Genomic DNA, 17,887 nt, shown 5'->3' with positions numbered 1-17,887 from the left:
AGGAAAGGAAAGGAAAGGAAAGGAAAGGAAAGGAAAGGAAAGGAAAGGAAAGGAAAGGAAAGGAAAGGAAAGGAAAGGAAAGGAGGAAGGGAGGGAATGGGAAGGGATAAGGAAAGGAAAGGAACAAAAGAAAGAAATATACAGGATGCTATAAATGGGATAAATTACATCGGTCAGCTTTGGGTGTTTCCTATATTAAAACCCAGTAGGAACTAGCATAGGTAGGACATTCTCAGCTTAGAACACAGGAAATGAATAGCAAGCCAGAGGTGTGTCTAAATGGTTGCAAGTTGCTCTAAAATGCATAGTTCCCAGTCTTACTGGTTTTAGTATATATGTGCGTGTATATATACACATTCATATGTGTCTGAGGGTGTGTGTGTGTGTGTGTGTGTGTGTGTGCGCGCGCACGCATGTATTTGAAGCCCAGAGGACCATACTCAATTGTTTCTCCACCTTATTTTTTCAAAATGTCTCACTAAATCTAGAGCTTGCTGATTCAGCTAGACTGGCTGTCCAGCAAGGCACAGCATCCTCCTGTCTCCAGCTCCCAGCACTGTACCAAGATGTTTCCCTGGGTACTAAGGATCTAACTGGAGTCCTCACCTTTGCATGGCAAGCACTTTACCAGCTGGGCCATTTCCAAAGCCCCTTTTATATTTTTAAAGAAACTTTTTCCAATTATCACCATGGCTTTCCCAGCTCACTTTCAGCCTGGAAAAACCTCATTCATCATTTCCAAGGCTAATAACTCTTTTGATGATGCCTTCTTGCATTTATCTTTATCTGGAAAAAAAAATCTTTGTTTTATCTTTATTCTTGACATTTGTTCCAAATGTGAAATTCTGAAATGGTAGGCATTTTAATTTCTCCACAAACTTTAATGAGATTGTTTTGCTGTTTTCCTCTCTATATAATATAGTATTGTCCTCTAGCTACTTTTAAGAGTATTTTTTACTGTTTTTAATTTCCTGTGGTTGGACTACGATGTTCCCAGACATACTTTATTTTACATAGGTTCTGCCTTAGGTTCACTGAGCTCTTTGGATAAGTGGCTTAATGCCCTTAGTCAAATTTAAGGAGTCATCAGCCATTATTTCTTCTTTCCTTTCTCCCTTTCTAAAATTCATTCACATGTAGGTTTAAACTTCAATATCCAATCCCACAATTTCCTGAGGCTCTGATAGTACTGTCAGTAGTCTTTAAGTCCCTAACTTATACACAGCACTTCTTGATAGACAATTTTCTCTGAAGAGCTTCCCTCTGTAGAGGAATTATAATCTAGCAACATGCCTGCTCTGATCACATCTAAAACCCTTCTAGGACTGTATGATCTGGCTGGAATTCAGACATATCCTAAGTACACACCTTTAATCTCTCTGGTTGAAGTCTTTTAGTATATACCTTTAATCCCAATGACAGCTAATTGAGAGGCAAAGTGACAAATCAGGCAGAAAATTGAAACATGAGCTAGAGATAGGATATGCCCACCTCTCAGGAGAACAGCTTCTTAAAAGCAGTGTAGAGAGAGTGCAGTCAGGAGTTGAGTTAGTTGAGAGTCAGCACAACCAGTTCAGCTGAATACAGCTGAGTTCTATTCAGTTCTGTTCAGTCAGCTGAGTTCAGTACAACTGAGTCGAATCAGTTAGTTGGGAGTCAGTGCAGTGAGTGCAGTGTAGGGGAGTTGAATCCATTCATGAATTAATGCAGTTCGGTTTGTACAGCAGAGACAGTTGAAGCCAGAGAACAAGGAGCCGGATTAGAACAAATTACCAGAGTTAGTTTGAAGACAAGCACAGCAATTCAGTGAGAAGCTAAGAGAAAGCAGATTGAATCTGTCAGCTTGGAGAGGAGTTTGAGCCAGAACAGCTGAGGTGAACCAGCTAGAGTTCAAAGAGAACTAGGGAGGGGTGAGCTTATTCAGCAGAAAGTCTCAGAAGCTGAGAACATTCTAGGCCTAGATTAAATTGTATGGAGGCTAAAGGCTTCCAGGACTAGGCCTAGGGATAATTTGTACAGAGAGAGAAATTCTCTGGACTTAGCCCAAGCCATGTATTTGTAAAACTTAGGTATGGCTCTCATCTCATCTCTACGTCTGAAGGAATAAAAGTTATTTTACATTCCTCACACCCAGAAGCTGAATTTCTAGAAAAGTCTGTCTATACAGTGGATTTCAATGCAGTTCTGGTCACTCAGCTTTGTGACTCATAAGTGTAGTGTTTATCAGGAAATACTTAGCTTTAAGTTAGTATGAACCTGTGGGTTTGTATGTGCACATGTTCATATGCATGTGTTTGTGCATGTGTATGTGTCTGTCTATGTAGGCTTCTCATTCATTACTACATCTTGGATATACTAGCTGTCCTTGCATCTGCTGTTGTCTTATTTTGGAGAGTGACTTTTATCACCTAATCAATTCCTCATTATTCTACTCCTTTCGGTGGTAAAAAGAAAAATCTTCACATTAAGTATTTCTTGATTAAATTTTTGTTCTGCTGATTGAACTCTATCACCAGATGCTGAAAAATCATTCTGTCAAAAATTTTACTGCACAAAGATATGTGGAAGTAACTGACAATAACATCATAAAGGTGTACAATAGGAACTTTCTCTTTCTTAGTTCATTATTTCCAGACCAAGAAAGAAAGAAAGAAAGAAAGAAAGAAAGAAAGAAAGAAAGAAAGAAAGAAAGAAAGAAAGAAAGAACTTTTATCCTCTCTTATTTTAAACTAAATGGATGTGGGATATTTTTAAGATCTCTGACCTTCTGATGAGATGCTCCATCGTTTTCTTCAATGTGAGCATAATTCCTTTATACCATGAGGACAATTAAAGAGCTACTTTGATTCTTTGTTTACTGAATACTACATCTGAAACATTCAAGGTTGGTCTTTTAAGCTAGAGGTTTTTATCTGTTAGAGAGCAGTTCCCAGTAACAATTTAACTCCTTTAGTCTTAGCTAAACTACTTGGAGCCATCTATGCTTCTTTGGTTGAGAAAGCACCCAAAAATGTTAACCACGTTTTTGTATGCAGACTGTAAAGAATCTGTGTGTGTATGGTTTTTATGTATGTATGTATGTATGCATGCATGAATGTATGTCTTCCTCTCTCCATTATTCCCCCTTTCCTCCATGCTGTCATCTCCCCACACATACACACTTCTTTCTAAGATCCCTTCCTTACTTTGCAGTGGCTGCTTTTCCACTAACCACTTGCTTCCAGTTTAAGCCACAAAGGCCGGGTTTTCAACTAGAAATGTAACTACCCTGTGACTAACTCTCATCTGCTCTCAAACTAAGAGGACTTCAAACTTAGAAAACTTGTCTGTATTGTTTTCCACTTCTTGCAAATGCCAGTTCCTCGTTATAATATCCCTACATTTATTCCCTCCCCAGTGACATCAAGTAGGTACGCATTTCTTATTGTCCAAACATTATAGTTACTGTCCATGAGAGAGTTAGCCCAGTAGAAGTTTACTCTTAACCGTTCATTTTTTTTTCTGTATCTTCTTAAACTATAAAATCTTGGTTTAGAACTCTGTTCAGCAGAGCTATTGGAGGACAGGAAATAGCAAGCAGCAAAATTAAAGTGACCAACATGGGAAAGTGTAAATGACAAAATGCTAAAGGGAAATTCCAGAGATCCACACAGGTAAGAGGAGAGTCTTTTGGGGCCAACTGACCTTTCTAATATGGAATGGACCTAAGAATCCTAGGCTGCTATAGTTCTGGGTCTGGAAAGAAAGCTTAATGAAAAACAGAGTGTAGGAAAGTATTCCTTTAAGTGAGACCATTTAGCCTCAGTGTGTCTTTGCCTTTTTGTCTTAAGGGCACCCTGAGGGTGTTTAGTCCATTTCCCCAATATGTTCTGAAAACAATACCTTTTAACCATAGGAAATTCGCAACATTCATAATGATGAATTAATGGGGATCAGAAGAGAAGAAGAAATGGAAATGTCTGATGATGAAATAGAAGAGGCAACAGAAACAAAAGAAACGGAGGAATCAGGTAATGAAAATTCTGGCTTGTTTTATGTAATAAGCATTTACTTGCAGTAAATACAAATGTTGATCATATAATTTAGGACAGACTGTCAAAATAACATATGCACAATTTTAAATAACATTTTTAATAATGTACAAATCTAATGTTGTCATAAAGTCACAATGTTTAAAATCTACAGAGTTAAAAAAATCTGTATTATATAGCATTGCAGTTACTTAGCAAATATATTGTGAACCAAATAGAAGCCCACAAAAAGTTGTCTATGTGAAGATGTTTATTTTAATCTAGTACACTAAAGAACTCACAGTAAGACAAAGGCTATGGTGTTGACACCAAGGAGGCCTATAGGGTAATCTTCTTGAACAGTAAGACAACGCCTTACCCATCAGTTTCATCATCAATTATCATGAGTAGAAGATGACTACAAGAGTGAATACCTGCCACCAGACCAGTTTTTCAGGTAAACCATTGTGAATTATCTTAGGACATCAATTATAAGAAAATGCAGTAGAGCAGGCATTGGGCTGAGGAGATGGCTTGGTATGTGAGAGCACTTACTATGCAAACAAGAGAACCTGAGTTCAAACCCCGAACCACCACTTAAAAGCCAGCCATGGCCACAAATGCCTGTAACCACATTACTGTTGGGAGATGGGAAGCACACAAGATGATCACTAGAAAATGATAGAGCAAAATACCTAACATACTTCTCTGGCCTCTTTGCTTTGTGCGCATGTGGTTGTGCATATCTGTACAGCACATGCCATATACCACATACCCCCACATTTTTTTTAAATCAAAGTACTAGCTCTAAAATTCAAATCTCTAATTTCTAGTCTCAGATCTGGGAGAGACTTTTCTCCCACTGGCAATTATCATCTGTGTCATAACATCTCACTTGGAATGTGTGGTGCTTAGATTAATTCATCTAGTCATTTTATAGCTGTTAGGTGCCAAGCAAGATGCAACAATTGAAAGTATACAAGTAATTTTGTGTCTCTGCCTTTTGCCATGGGGACAGATTGATTGAGCAAAACGTAAATGTGAAGGTCCCAGTCCAGGTGTTTATATATTGAAGTCAGAAGCTCCAATCCCATGTTCACTCTATAAACAGAAGAACACTGTCAAGTCAGACTTTGTAAAAGCATCCACTAGCTGTTGAATGGAATTTTCTGGTTTTGTAATATGCTTGATACATACAAACTACTATCTACATTAGATACTGTATAAGCAGTGGTTAGCATTTCCAAAATAGTGACTTGCTGCAAATAAATACTGCAAACCTATAGCCAAATAAGAAGACTGTAACAATGGTGGAGCCATGCAACTTATTTGCTTCTCTAAGATAAACAATAGCAGATTAATTATGACTCATAGGCTTTCTTACACCTCAGTATCTTCAGCATCATATACACTATTTCTACATTGTTATAGTGGAATAAATGCAACCTAAGTTTGAACACCCACTTGATGGATTGTAGAGTTTTTGGAGTTATTGGGGGGAAGTGCAGGGTATGTGGGAAATTCATATTGAATGTACTTACTAGGGATATATAATTGCATTTTGCTTCTGTATCTCTTCTGAGTTAAAAGCTGTATTGGCTACTGCACAGAATCTTATTCGTTTAGAGACTGGAAACTCCCTGACAGATCATCTTATAGCTATTTTCTTTCCTGTTCCACATGCCAGGATGCTGCTTTGTCAAATAAAGCTATCTACAATAGACTTAATGGAGCTTACCAAATAGCTTTTCTCCCAGAAGGTTTCAATTCATTTTAATTCAAGGACTTTTGTGCATTCTTCTTCCCCTCGATCGTATCTAATTCTGTTATCTCACTTCTGTAGTACTCAACTGCAGAGATCCTGCTCGACGTGAGCCAGCAAGTGTCTCCTCGGTTTTTATCTAAATCAGCTACATGTTTTAGCTATCACTTCTTTCCAATTAGAAGCTTAAGCGTGTAGATCTCCAAGTTGTTGTTTTCTGTGCTTCCCAAGCTTGAATGCCAGGGCCCTACAGTGTATTCCTGCTTATCTTTTACTTCACAACCAAAGTAAAACCAGCAGTACCTTGGCCTGCCTCAGAATTTCTCTTCTTCCAGAGACTCAGTATTAGCCCATATTTGTGGTACAGTACTTTCAATGGAAGAAAGGACTGCATGCCAAAAGCAATCTATTCAACAGGGGGAAATCACATTGGAGCAAATTGGATATTGTGAAATTGCTTCAATCTATTGTTAATCATGTACCCAGTAAGCAGAAGGGCTAAAAGGAGCTGTCCTTTTCTCCATCTCCATGTTTTCCTTCTTCAGCTAGATTAGTGGTTATCAGAGCTGGTCCACCTAAAACCCATTTCCTTAAGCATATGAACTGTCAGTCACAAAATATACATTCTATTATGAATAATGTATTTTATATGTGAAATTTCCTGTGAGGGTAGACATTAAATGCTAACAACCCCCATGTACCTTTTTCACTGGTAGGTATGTTAGATTATATAAATCATTGTACAAAGGATACTTCTATGGGAAAACAACCTTGTAAACATTGATTATATATAATTCTATATCAGTCATAATTCAATAAAGCTGATGAAAATTAAAATTAAAAAATAGTTATGAGATATAGAGGCTTGGATCCAGTAGGTCTTTAATGGGAGTTTCAGAAACTAAAAAATATTTAGATTCTGGCAGTTCAGGAACCATATTTTGGAAAGAGCAATCTAGACAAAGTCTCCTTGATTGTTCTAGCCAAAATATCCTTTTCCCTGTTCCCTTCTCCCCATCCTCTACCTTCCACTAGTCTTACCTTAAGAATTTAACCAATTAATTATTTCTATGTCCTGCAAGCTAACATAAATATGAATATAAACATCTATAAATCCATGTAAGTTAAAAAAAAATCTATTTGCTGCTAACCTAGAAAGTACTGATTAGAATCCAGCCTGGTCCAGAGTAGTCACAGTTTTACAGGGCCTTGAAAGGGGAACAGGTGTGGAACAGAGGTAAGAGAGCATCCTGATGGTGTGTAGAGATTGAAGTAGGAAGTAGGAAGTTGATGATAGAAAGGGGCAAGCTATGTTTTGGAGGATAAAAGATTAAGTCGACACATTGGATCTACTGTCTGGAGGAGAATGCATTTTAGACTTAGATTTAGCATAATAAGCAATATGGCATCCTAAGCACATCAGACCACAGCACCACTATGATGACAGCAGCATGAAATCTACTTTTTAGAATATAATTTAGAAAAAGACAGAGAAGTCAGATCCTGTTCTAGGAATAGAGTTGTGAGATAATGAAGACTGTGTCTAGAGTGATGTCACTAGGATGAAGAAGATGTGAGAGCCCTTCATAGAGGAACAGACTAAAGGCTTTAGTGTAAGGCTGCAGTGTAGGTGAAGGAAATGAAAGAGCATAAACTGAGCTTCTTCTCTAATCTCAGAAACTAGAGAACAGATGAGTATATTAGTTCCCTGGAGCTGGAATAGCAAAGTACTGGATACAGTGAGAGACTTAACAGTCGAGGGTTTATTGTCGTAAGTTTTAGAAGACTAGGAAAATAAGCTGGAAGTATCAGCAGACTTGGTTCCTTCTAAAGGTTTTGGAAGTGAGAGTTTTTGTTGTGAGTGTTTTGGTTTCTTTAAAAAAATAACAGTTATGGTGTGTGAATATGTTTTTGCTTTAATCCTATGTGTGGGGTAAGAGGCTATTTCGTGGCAGGTGATAATTTGTCTCCTGCACTGGCAGGGGCATGATTTTGCCAGCTGTGGATAGTTTAAGTCTGGGGACTCTGGAGAGGGATAAATGGGAGAGTCCTGAGAGGGGCTATGGGGGCTGCTGCTCCTCCAGCGCCCCCAACTGCCCCAGCTGCTATTGGTCCCTGCTGCTACATTTCCTGGATTGCTGCTTTGCTGATGCTGGATTGCTGAACATTCTTATGACAGTAAAGATTGGACTTCCCCTAGGTACCCAATACCCCTGATCAACAGGAAGTAGTCTAAAGAGGTCTATGGCCACTTTCCCTGCTAACCTTCATTCTCTTCTACCTAGTTCTGGGGATAGGGTTGGTGGAAGGGATTGGGGTGGAATAGGGTTGGAAAGGAAGAGGTATAAGAACCCAATTAAATAACCCAAAACTATGCCAACATGAAACATGTGTTGTAACTCCTCCCAGTTTCTGGTTGTTTGGCAGCAACCATTGGGATTCTTTGGCATAGGGGTTTATTACCCCAATCTCTGCCTTGATCTTCACATGAAATCTGTCCCCATGCCTAAATTTCCCCTTTCAGTAACGGAACCAATCATATTGGGTTGCAGCCCACCATAATCACTATAGAGTAACTTGGTTACTTCTGTAAATGCCTTGATACTAAGTGAAATCCCATTCTTAGAGCTTCATCATCTTTGAGATGGTGGGGAGGATGACAAAGTAAACCACCGAGCAGAGCTTACATAAATGCACTGAAATTAAAGGACTTGTTGTTATAGTTGAGGTCGATGTGGAGGAGGCATGGAGAGGCAGGGTCTTGCTGTGAGCCCAAATTGCTCTGGAACTTACTCTATAGCCCAGGTTGTTCTCAAACCTTCAGTACTCTTCCTGCCTCTTCCACCTGAGTTCTGGGATTACAAATGTTCACTTTTAAAGTTGATTTTTTTTTTTATGTTCAGTAGAAGGGAAGAGGGTCATAAAGAATGTGACTTCTTCAACACTAGAAGATGTGAGAACATTTATGGGAAATTGTGGGAAAACAAACAAAAACAAAATGGATCCAAACTTGGATGAAGCTTACATTTTAAAGAGAATTTTCTCTGACAAAATAGAGGGGGAAGCGGAAAGTATATATGCAGCCCAGACTTCTGTATATAGTAAGAGATTGATCATTCATTAATCACAGAAGCTATGTAGAAATAAAACCTTAAAGAGTGAGGAATAGATATGGAGTACATATTGTAGAAAGCAGGGAAGGAACAAGAGTTGAGAGATCCATCAGCAAGGGCCAACCTGAGTCCATATTAACCTAGCTGCCTCGATCCACAGCTCCCTTTAAATGTGCTCTGAGGCCCAGGAGAAAGAGCACAGAAAGTTGAGTCAAGTGACCATAAGTTACAGGCCATCACAGTCAGCTTGGTCAAAGGTTTTCAGGAGACTGGAGAAACAGAGGGTGCTGATGAGTTGACAGTAGAATTGATCCAAAACAACAACAACAATTAGTAGACTGGATGAAGTTGGCCACTCCAAAGAGTTTAGGGATTTAGGAACAAGAAGTCTTGGAGTTATCAAGGGCAAAGAGACAATTAACAGGGGGGGGGGCGTCTATATTTGACAAAGAGATGTAGGTGTCATAAAGGTGAACTATGATGACCTAGGTGCATCTATGCTGGTAGAAAACTGACTAGATCAAAATAATGAGATATAGAGGCAAAGAGAATCAAGGAGCACTTGAAATTTTGCCTGCAGCCCCTTGTAGGTTGTACTTAGATCATCTCCCTCTCTGTTGTTTTTACCTTTTCCCCTTTGAGACTTGCTCAGGCTCAGATGTTTTCTGAGCTTGGAGAGACATGCTTAACATTTTTTTTCCTATCATCTTGTAACATTGTTTAGCATCTTCTATAACGAAAGTTTCCAAGAGTAGCTGAATCACTGAATGTACTGTTATTATTTGTTTCTGTTTGTTTCATTTACCCTGTGAATATTTTTAATATTCAAAACAAAATCTGTTTTGATTCTTCACTGTACAGACACATGTCTGAGATTCTGCTTTCAGTGGCTCCTCTAGGAGTAGGTGTTCACAGCTGCCTTCATATTTTCGTATTGTCATGAGAAACTGGCAGCCATCAGATCTAAGAAGCAATTGGCATAAAGAAAACTGTTTCCCACATAAGAAATAGTCAGAAAAGAGAAGCTGAACACTAATGATGGCAGAATATGAATACATTCCCCATACTGTGCTCTTCAATATCAAGACTGACGAGTTCACCTACCCAAACATATTATTAAAAGGTAATATCGAACTTTTCAATGTTCTGGCAATGTACAAAAGACTCCCACTTCAGGAATGGGACCAATTAATATTAAGTCTTGTGAAAGGAAAGACTTCGTGCCCTCATTAAAATGACAAAAACCTTTACTTCAGAGAGGGGGAAATACATTTTGTGGAGAAGCATTCCCTACTCTGCCAGCTTTATAGGTGATCATTACCCTCCTCCCTTTTTTTTTTTTTTTTTTTGCTTAGTGACAGGTATAAACTGAGAAGATTATTATCTGACCTTGCTTGCCTTCAACTATCTGTCAGTGCTCATCAGCCTGACCTTTCCCCGAGTCAGGACACAAGCACTCTGTCTTCCTCATTTTCTCAGAGAGAAAATATTTTCACATTCAAACTAGAGATTATCCCTCTAAGTGCTCTCCTGGATCTGCCCTTTCTTAGGCTGAGCCTCTCCCTGCTCTCCATGTGATATGTACAACATGAACATAATCACTGTACAGGGAGAAACGAAAGGGAGGAAAATTAAATGTTACTCTTTTTTTTTTTTTGAGCCATATAGATCACCAAATGACATTCGAACCAAAGTAGAAACAAACAACTATCCACCTGTAGGAATCGTGCTTTGCAGAAAAACCTGTACTCTATGCACCCAACTCCGGTTTGATATTGTCCTTGAAACAAACCAAATATTAGATTCTCTGTTTGACAGATGGTTAACGTCCCTTTTCCTATACCATTTTCTTCACACACTAATCACTTATATCATCTTCCTTTGGTACTGTGAATGCCTAATGAAAAATATCCCAGCCACTGTGAGATGGGAAGGCTAGATAATATTTAGAGGTCTGGGAATGCAAGTCTCTATGTAATGACTTTCCCTTCAAAGACATAAAATCCGTATGGATACAGAAGTAATTAAAATTGGTTCTAGAAACCACACACAAAATGAATGTGCTCTGAAAAGGGTCTCTTATAATTGATAAACTGAAATGTGAGATGTAAAACTGCCATATGAAGATAATTACATGAGCATTCGTTGAAAATAAATGTGGACACAGAGAAACGCTTCCTATTAAGTGACGCTACTTTAGGTAGATGCTCTAACCATAGTAGCCTAATAACTTTAGGAACACTCTTAGGTTCAAGACATTTAATTTAACTTGTTCTTCCTAAAGGCTGATTCCTTTTAGGAATGAGGTATGTCTTAACTTGAGGATAGAGTTCTCTTTGAAATCCAGACATGGTAGCCTATGCTGGTAATCTCACCACTTGATAAGAAGAACAGGAAAAACAAGAGTTCAAGTTCATAGTTGGCTACAAAGTATGTTCAAAGCCAGCCTGGACTTTCTGAGACTCTACTGAAAAACAAGATTCTTTCTATAAATAACTCATCTTTGTAACCCATATTCCTTATGAGACTGAGTCTTTGAATCCTTCATGAACCTCTTCTTCTGTCGATTTTAAGGGGATAGAGGGTGCTTCTCCATCAAGGTTTGGAGGTTTTGGTTCATCATAGCAAAGAAGGATTGCAGATTTCTATTTCCACTAAGAACAGAAAGGAGGGATGTGACCAAAATAAACAATTCCAGCAGGACAGACATTAAATCCTGGTCACTCTCCTCGGCTGGCCTGCTCCTTATCTGTAGTTTTCCTAAATGAACACTCCTTGTTCCTGCTATTTCAGACAGCCTAAGGTCCCTGTTGATCTTCACCTTCTCTCTCAGAGCTTCAAACTTTGCCTTTCCAGGGGCTGCCTGCAGCAGCCATGACTGACACCTGTTCCCTGGCCTCCAAAGCTTTCCTTTGAAATATAGATTCTTCTACCATTTATTAGGATAGATCATTTTAATTATTTGAATTCATTATTTTTCTTTTACTTTCTACCCATCAAAAATCAACCCCCTTAAAGCACCCTCTACCCCCTTAAAATCGACAGAAGAAGAGGTTCATAGATAGCTGAGAAAATATACATCTTGTCTAGTTGCCTTTTGTATAACTACACACTTAATGTATAGTTTTGTAATTTGGATCCAACTTGCTATCTTCATTTCTGTATTTCATGTTCTATTGGCATTTTGGAAGACGTGGAGTGAGAGGATAGCTAAGTAGTGAAGCTCTAGCCTAACATGTACATGACCCTAACACCATGAAAAAGCAAAGTGTTTCCTTTGATGTAGTGGAGAAACAGTAGAGATTAATGGAATCACCTATTTTTACCATAGTCAGGGGCTGAAATACAGAGAATACTCAATAAATGTTGGTTGGATCAATGAAAGTCCTCTGACTAAATATTTGGAAATAGGCTTTATAATGTTGACCTTGAAAATATGCACAAACTCATAAATAATGAAATTTAACATGGATTTCTCCATGTGTCATCATTTTGATTAATCAATTTTCTTTTAAAAGATTTTTTTTGGTTCATGGTAAAAGGGAGAAGGAAATAAAGACTCCTTGTATAAAGCTTGTCTACAGAGGACATCTCCTGCACCACCCGCCATCAGCCTCTCTCACCTTAATGGCACATTTATCTCAATCAGTGAGCCTAATTGGCCCTTCATCACCAGAAGTCCATAGCTTATAGTAGGGCTCCTCTGGTGTGAGTATTACATGCTATATTCTGTAGGTATTATCACATGTATAATGGCATGTCTCCTCCATGGTGGTAGCATACAAAACTGTTTTGCTGCCTTAAAGTTTGTGCTCTGCCCAGTTTTTGCTTGTCCCTGGTGGCTTTTGGCAGCTATGGATCATATTGCTGTCTCTATGGTATTTCCTTTCCCAGAATGTCACATAATGGGAATCAGCTAGTGTGGACCATTTTCAGACTGGCTTCTTTTACTTAGTATCATACCTTTGTTTCTTTTGTGACTTTTCTTGATTTGAGGATTCATTTCTTTTTACCACTGAATGACAATGCACTGCCTGAATATATCACAACTTGTTTCTTCATTAACCCAGTAAAGGAAATCTTTGGTGCTTCCAAATATGGAGAATTATGAGTAAATGGGAATATAAATATGCAAACATAGGATTGGGAAGGGGCATTTAGAAAACACAAAGAAGCACAACTGCTCAACTTTATGACATACATACACACACACACACATATGTAATTTTGTAAGAAACTGCCAACTGTTAGCAAAGGAATATTTAACTCATTTAATTTATTCTTTCTAGTTTCCTTTTTTTTTTTTTTTGAGGCAGAGAACATTTAATGAAGTTGAATGGAACTAGAATTCCTTTTCAGATTAAAATAAAGCTCTTGACACTGTGGATAATGTTCTACAATGGAAGGAAGTGAGTGACAGTGTCAGGGGTAGATAATGTTAGAATGAAAGACTGTACACAGGCAACAGAAATATCATGTTCCATCTGTATGGGTGGCTAGAGCTTACTTTTATACATTGACTCTACATACCCTAGAACAAGGAGAGCAGAAACACTCTGCTTTCCTGAGGTAGCACATTTCATACATGACTATCAATCTTCATTTCTTCCTTTGTTTTTGGCTGTCCTGGAACTCACTCTGTAGACCAGGCTGGCCTCGAACTTTGATTTCTTCTCTTCCCTCCATATATCTCATTGGACTTGTTTCTAGCTGTTTTGGATCATGCAAGTATCTATCATACAATAACAAAATATTTCCATTTCCTCTCTCATCCCGTGCATCATTGCTGTCATTCATTTGATGTGTGCAAAGCATCCATAAATGTATGCATAGTCATCGCTGCCACTTGGCGCGTTACACTCTAGATCATTTAATAAGAAAAAATAAAAGATGCTATTTTACCATCACTTACTCATCTTTTATATCTATTTCTTTGTGTAGATCTGAATTTTTGAACTATACAATTTTTCTTTGCTCTGAACAACCTTTTGACTATTACTGTCAGAATTCCCCCTCAGTTTTTATTTAGCCAAAGAAATCTTTATTTATTCTTAGTTCCATTTGAACAGAATTTCACAGGGCACAAAATTCTACATTAGTGATATTTTTTTCTTTGTTAAAATACTTCCCTCCCTTCTCTTGATTTGTGTAGTTCTGAGAAATCGTATTTAATATTTCTATTTACTCCTCTATGGGTGAAGTAATGGCTTTCTTCTGGCCTATTTAATAAAGAACTGTTTTGATTTGCTAAACTCTGTGTATATTTGAGGGCATTTATCTTCAATGCTCTGTGAGCTTCATGGATCTTTATGTAGTTTTGTGTATGGCACAGTTTGGGGAAATATTTAATCATTGTGGTTTCAAATGTTCTTGTGGCCTTCCCATTATTCATGCTCACACTTTCCGTGTTTGTACCAGGTTATTAGATAGTCTATTATTTTTCTTTTTTGTTTGTTTGGTTGGTTTTTTGAGACAGGGTTTCTCTGTGTAGCCCGGGTTGTCCTAGAACTCACTTTGTAGACCAGGCTAGCCTCGAACTCAGAAATCCACCTGCCTCTGCCTCCCAAGTGCTGGGATTAAAGGTGTGCGCCACCACGCCCGGCTTGTCTATTATTTTTCTATGAGACATTTTTCCCTGCTTTTGTTGGGGCCTGGATGTTTATCTAGCCCAAAATCCATATGATGAAACCTAGTTATCATTTAGCTAGTAGAACTTTGGGATGGTGCTTAGTGCCCTTAGGAAAGAGACCCCAGAGAGCTGCCTTGCACTGTTCTGGTGGGAGAATGCAAAAGATACCATTTGTGAACCTGAAAGTAGGCATTCACCAAACACTGAAGTACTTTGATCTTGGATTGCCCAGCCTCCAAGACTGTTAAGTAATAAATTTCTATTGAGCATAAGCTGCCCAGTCTTCAGTGGATTTTTTATACAATCCTAGATGGACTATAGCATGTTTTCAGTTTCAGCACTTTATGTTCTTATATCCCCAGTCTCAGAGATTCTTTCCTCAGTCACATCCAGTCTACTGGCCTGCCAAAGTTCTTCTGACTGTTGGAGTGCTTTTGGTTACTAGTATTTCTTATTCTTCCTTAGCGTTTCTAACTCTGCTTGTATTAACCATCTGTTCTTCTGTGCTGCCTATTTTCACAAGCATCCTTGCCATATCTAAGTTTTAATGTGTCTTTGTGTTCTCAAACTGGCCTTTGAAATTTATTATTTCTTATAAATTTTTCTTAAATATCAGATACTACTATTCTGGATATAATGAACTCTAGCAAATGGATCTTCATTTGTGTAGAGGAGAAGAAGAAATACATCCTTCAGTTCTATGATTAAGTCTTCCATCTTTCTTGAGACAGAAGCTTGTGTTCTAATCTCTCTGCCTCCACCTCATGGGTTGTGGGATTACAAGTATGTCACAGTAACAGGCTTCTTTAGTGCTAATTAAGCACTCTAGCATCTGAAGTGCACCCCAGGCCAACTCTCAGGCTTTGATAACACTTTGCCCATGGACAGCAACTTCACTCGTGAATCTCACATTTGTTCCCAGCTTTAGCTGGAGCAAGATGGCTAGAAGGGTCTAGTATGGTCAGTCTAAGCCTTCCTAGTGCTGTGACCCTTTAATAATATAGTTCCTCATGTTGTGGTAATCCCCAAAGATGAAATCATTTCATTGCTACTTTGTAACTATAATCTTGCTACTGTTATGAATCGTAATGTAAGTATCTCATATACAAGATATCTGATATGTGGCCCCCAGAGGGGGCCCATGACCCATGGCCTACAGGTTGAGAACCAGTGTTCTAGAGTTAAGCATCTCCCTTTCTTCAGTTTATTTATGCCCCTTTAAAGCATCAAAAGGTTCTGATAAAATACTTTTCCCCCACCTTGGTGACAAGTATGGTTAAGAACAGAATGTTCTCTATTTCTTTTTTTTCTTTTCTTTTTCTTTTTTTTTTGCTTTATATATTTTATTATTAGATATTTTCTTTATATACATTTCAAATGCTATCCCTAAAGTTCCCTATACCCTCCCCCCGCCCTGCTACCCTACCCACCCACTCCCACTTCTTGGCCCTGGCGTTCCTCTGTACTGAGGCATATAAAGTTTGCAAGACCATGGGGCATCTCTTTCCAATGATGGCCAACTAGGCCATCTTCTGCTACATATGTAGCTAGAGACAAGAGCTCCGGGGTACTGGTTAATTCATATTGTTGTTCCACCTATAATGTTGCAGATCCCTTTAGCTCCTTGGGTACTTTCTCTACCTTCTCCATTGGGGGCCTGTGTTCCATCTTATAGATGACTGTGAGCATCCACTTCTGTATTTGCCAGGAACTGGCATAACCTCATACGAGACAGCTATATCAGGGTCCTTTCAGCAAGATCTTTCTGGCATATGCAATAGTGTCTGGGTTTGGTGGCTGATTATGGGATGGGTCCCCAGGTCGGGTAGTCTCTGGATAGTCTATCCTTTCGTCTTAGCTCCAAACGTTGTCTCTGTAACTCCTTTCATGGGTATTTTGTTCCCTATTCTAAGGAGGAATAAAGTATCCACCCATTGGTCTTCCCTCTTCTTCATTTTCTTGTGTTTTGCAAATTGTATCTTGGGTGTTCTATGTTTCTGGGCTAATATCCACATATCAGTGAGTGCATATCTAATGACTCCTTTTGTGATTGGGTTACCTCACTAAGGATGATATCCATTTTCCCAAGAATTTCATAAATTCATTCTTTTTAATAGCTGAGTAGTACTCCATTGTGTAAATGTACCACATTTTCTGTATCCATTCCTCTGTTGAGGGGCATCTGGGCTCTTTCCAGCTTCAGGCTATTATAAATAAGGCTGCTATGAACATAGTGGAGCATGTGTTTTTATTACCAGTTGGAACTTCTTCTGGGTATATGCCCAGGAGAGGTATTGCTGGATCTTCCGGTAGCATTATGTCCAGTTTTCTGAGGAACCTCCAGACTGACTTCCAGAGTGGTTGTACCAGCTTGCAATCCCACCAGCAATGGAGGAGTGTTCCTCTTTCTGCACATCCTCGCCAGCATATGTTCTTGTATTTCAATCTTCAAACCTGTTCCTTTCCCCCTATGAAGCAGGAAGAGATTTTTCTCTGATATTCGCTGTTAGAACCTAAAGGGGAAAATAATCACTTTTAGGGTTTTTAATTCATAGGCTTGTCCATGCTCTGCCTCTAGTAATTCAGTTTGTTTCTCTACCCTAGCACTGGTTCTCATGTGAGTTTCTGCTCATGGCTTTCTGGTTCTATAAGCTGTGATTCATTGTATTCAGTGTCTCTAACCCTAGTTTAAGGAGTCATTTGCCTAATACCAATACCCTCAGTTCTCTAAAGATATTAAGAAATGTTTCTGGGCCAGGCTTGGTAGCCCCATGCATTTAATCACAGTGCTTGAGGGGCAGAGACAGGTCACTACATTTTTAAGGCTGGCTAGTCTGGTCTACACTGGAGGCTCCAGGCTAGGCAAGGCTATATAGGCCATCCTAGTCTACATAGGAAATTACAGGCAAGCCAAGGCTCTGAAGAGAGACCCTGTATCAAACAAACAAGCAAAGAAAAGGTTACTTTTTGGTTTTAGTTTGTTAAGCTTCATACTCACTGTTAAGATGCAGTGGATATTTCTTCATATGCAGAAAGAAGAAATGTTATCTTAGTTCATGCAGTTACTTTTTTCTCTAATATTAGCCAATGTTGGTTTCTTTTAACAAAATGTTGGTGTATGTGGTTGTGTGTTAAGGTACTCAGTCCTCTATTTGGTCATTGCAGTGCTTTCATCAAAGTAATAGATGCTAGTTGCAAGGAGTTACATTTGGTAAGGAGAGTATGAACCACACTGAAGACATTTGTGTATTGGAATCCTGTTTCATTTTGGAAAGCAAGCCCTTCTGCTTTTGTGTCCATCTATTTCTACCCTGAACAACTTAAATGGGCCTAAAGTTTTTCATCAAGCAGCTTTTTGTACACATTGATTTAA

General features: G+C 38.7%; 1 protein-coding gene across 8 annotated transcripts in view; it reads left to right on the top strand.

Annotated features, from left to right (window-relative positions):
* Enox2 (ecto-NOX disulfide-thiol exchanger 2) overlaps positions 1 to 17,887 on the top strand; it is a 281,316-nt gene that overhangs the window by 248,032 nt on the left and 15,397 nt on the right. For all 8 annotated transcript variants that reach the window (XM_029472964.1, XM_029472966.1, XM_029472965.1 and 5 more), the window contains one exon: positions 3,896 to 4,010. In XM_029472964.1, the coding sequence (XP_029328824.1) occupies positions 3,896 to 4,010 (115 nt within the window). The remainder of the gene's footprint in view (positions 1 to 3,895; positions 4,011 to 17,887) is intronic.

This window comes from Mus caroli, chromosome X (assembly GCF_900094665.2).
Source record: "Mus caroli chromosome X, CAROLI_EIJ_v1.1, whole genome shotgun sequence".
Lineage (NCBI taxonomy): Eukaryota > Metazoa > Chordata > Mammalia > Rodentia > Muridae > Mus > Mus caroli.
This window is presented reverse-complemented; position numbering and strand designations above follow the sequence as displayed.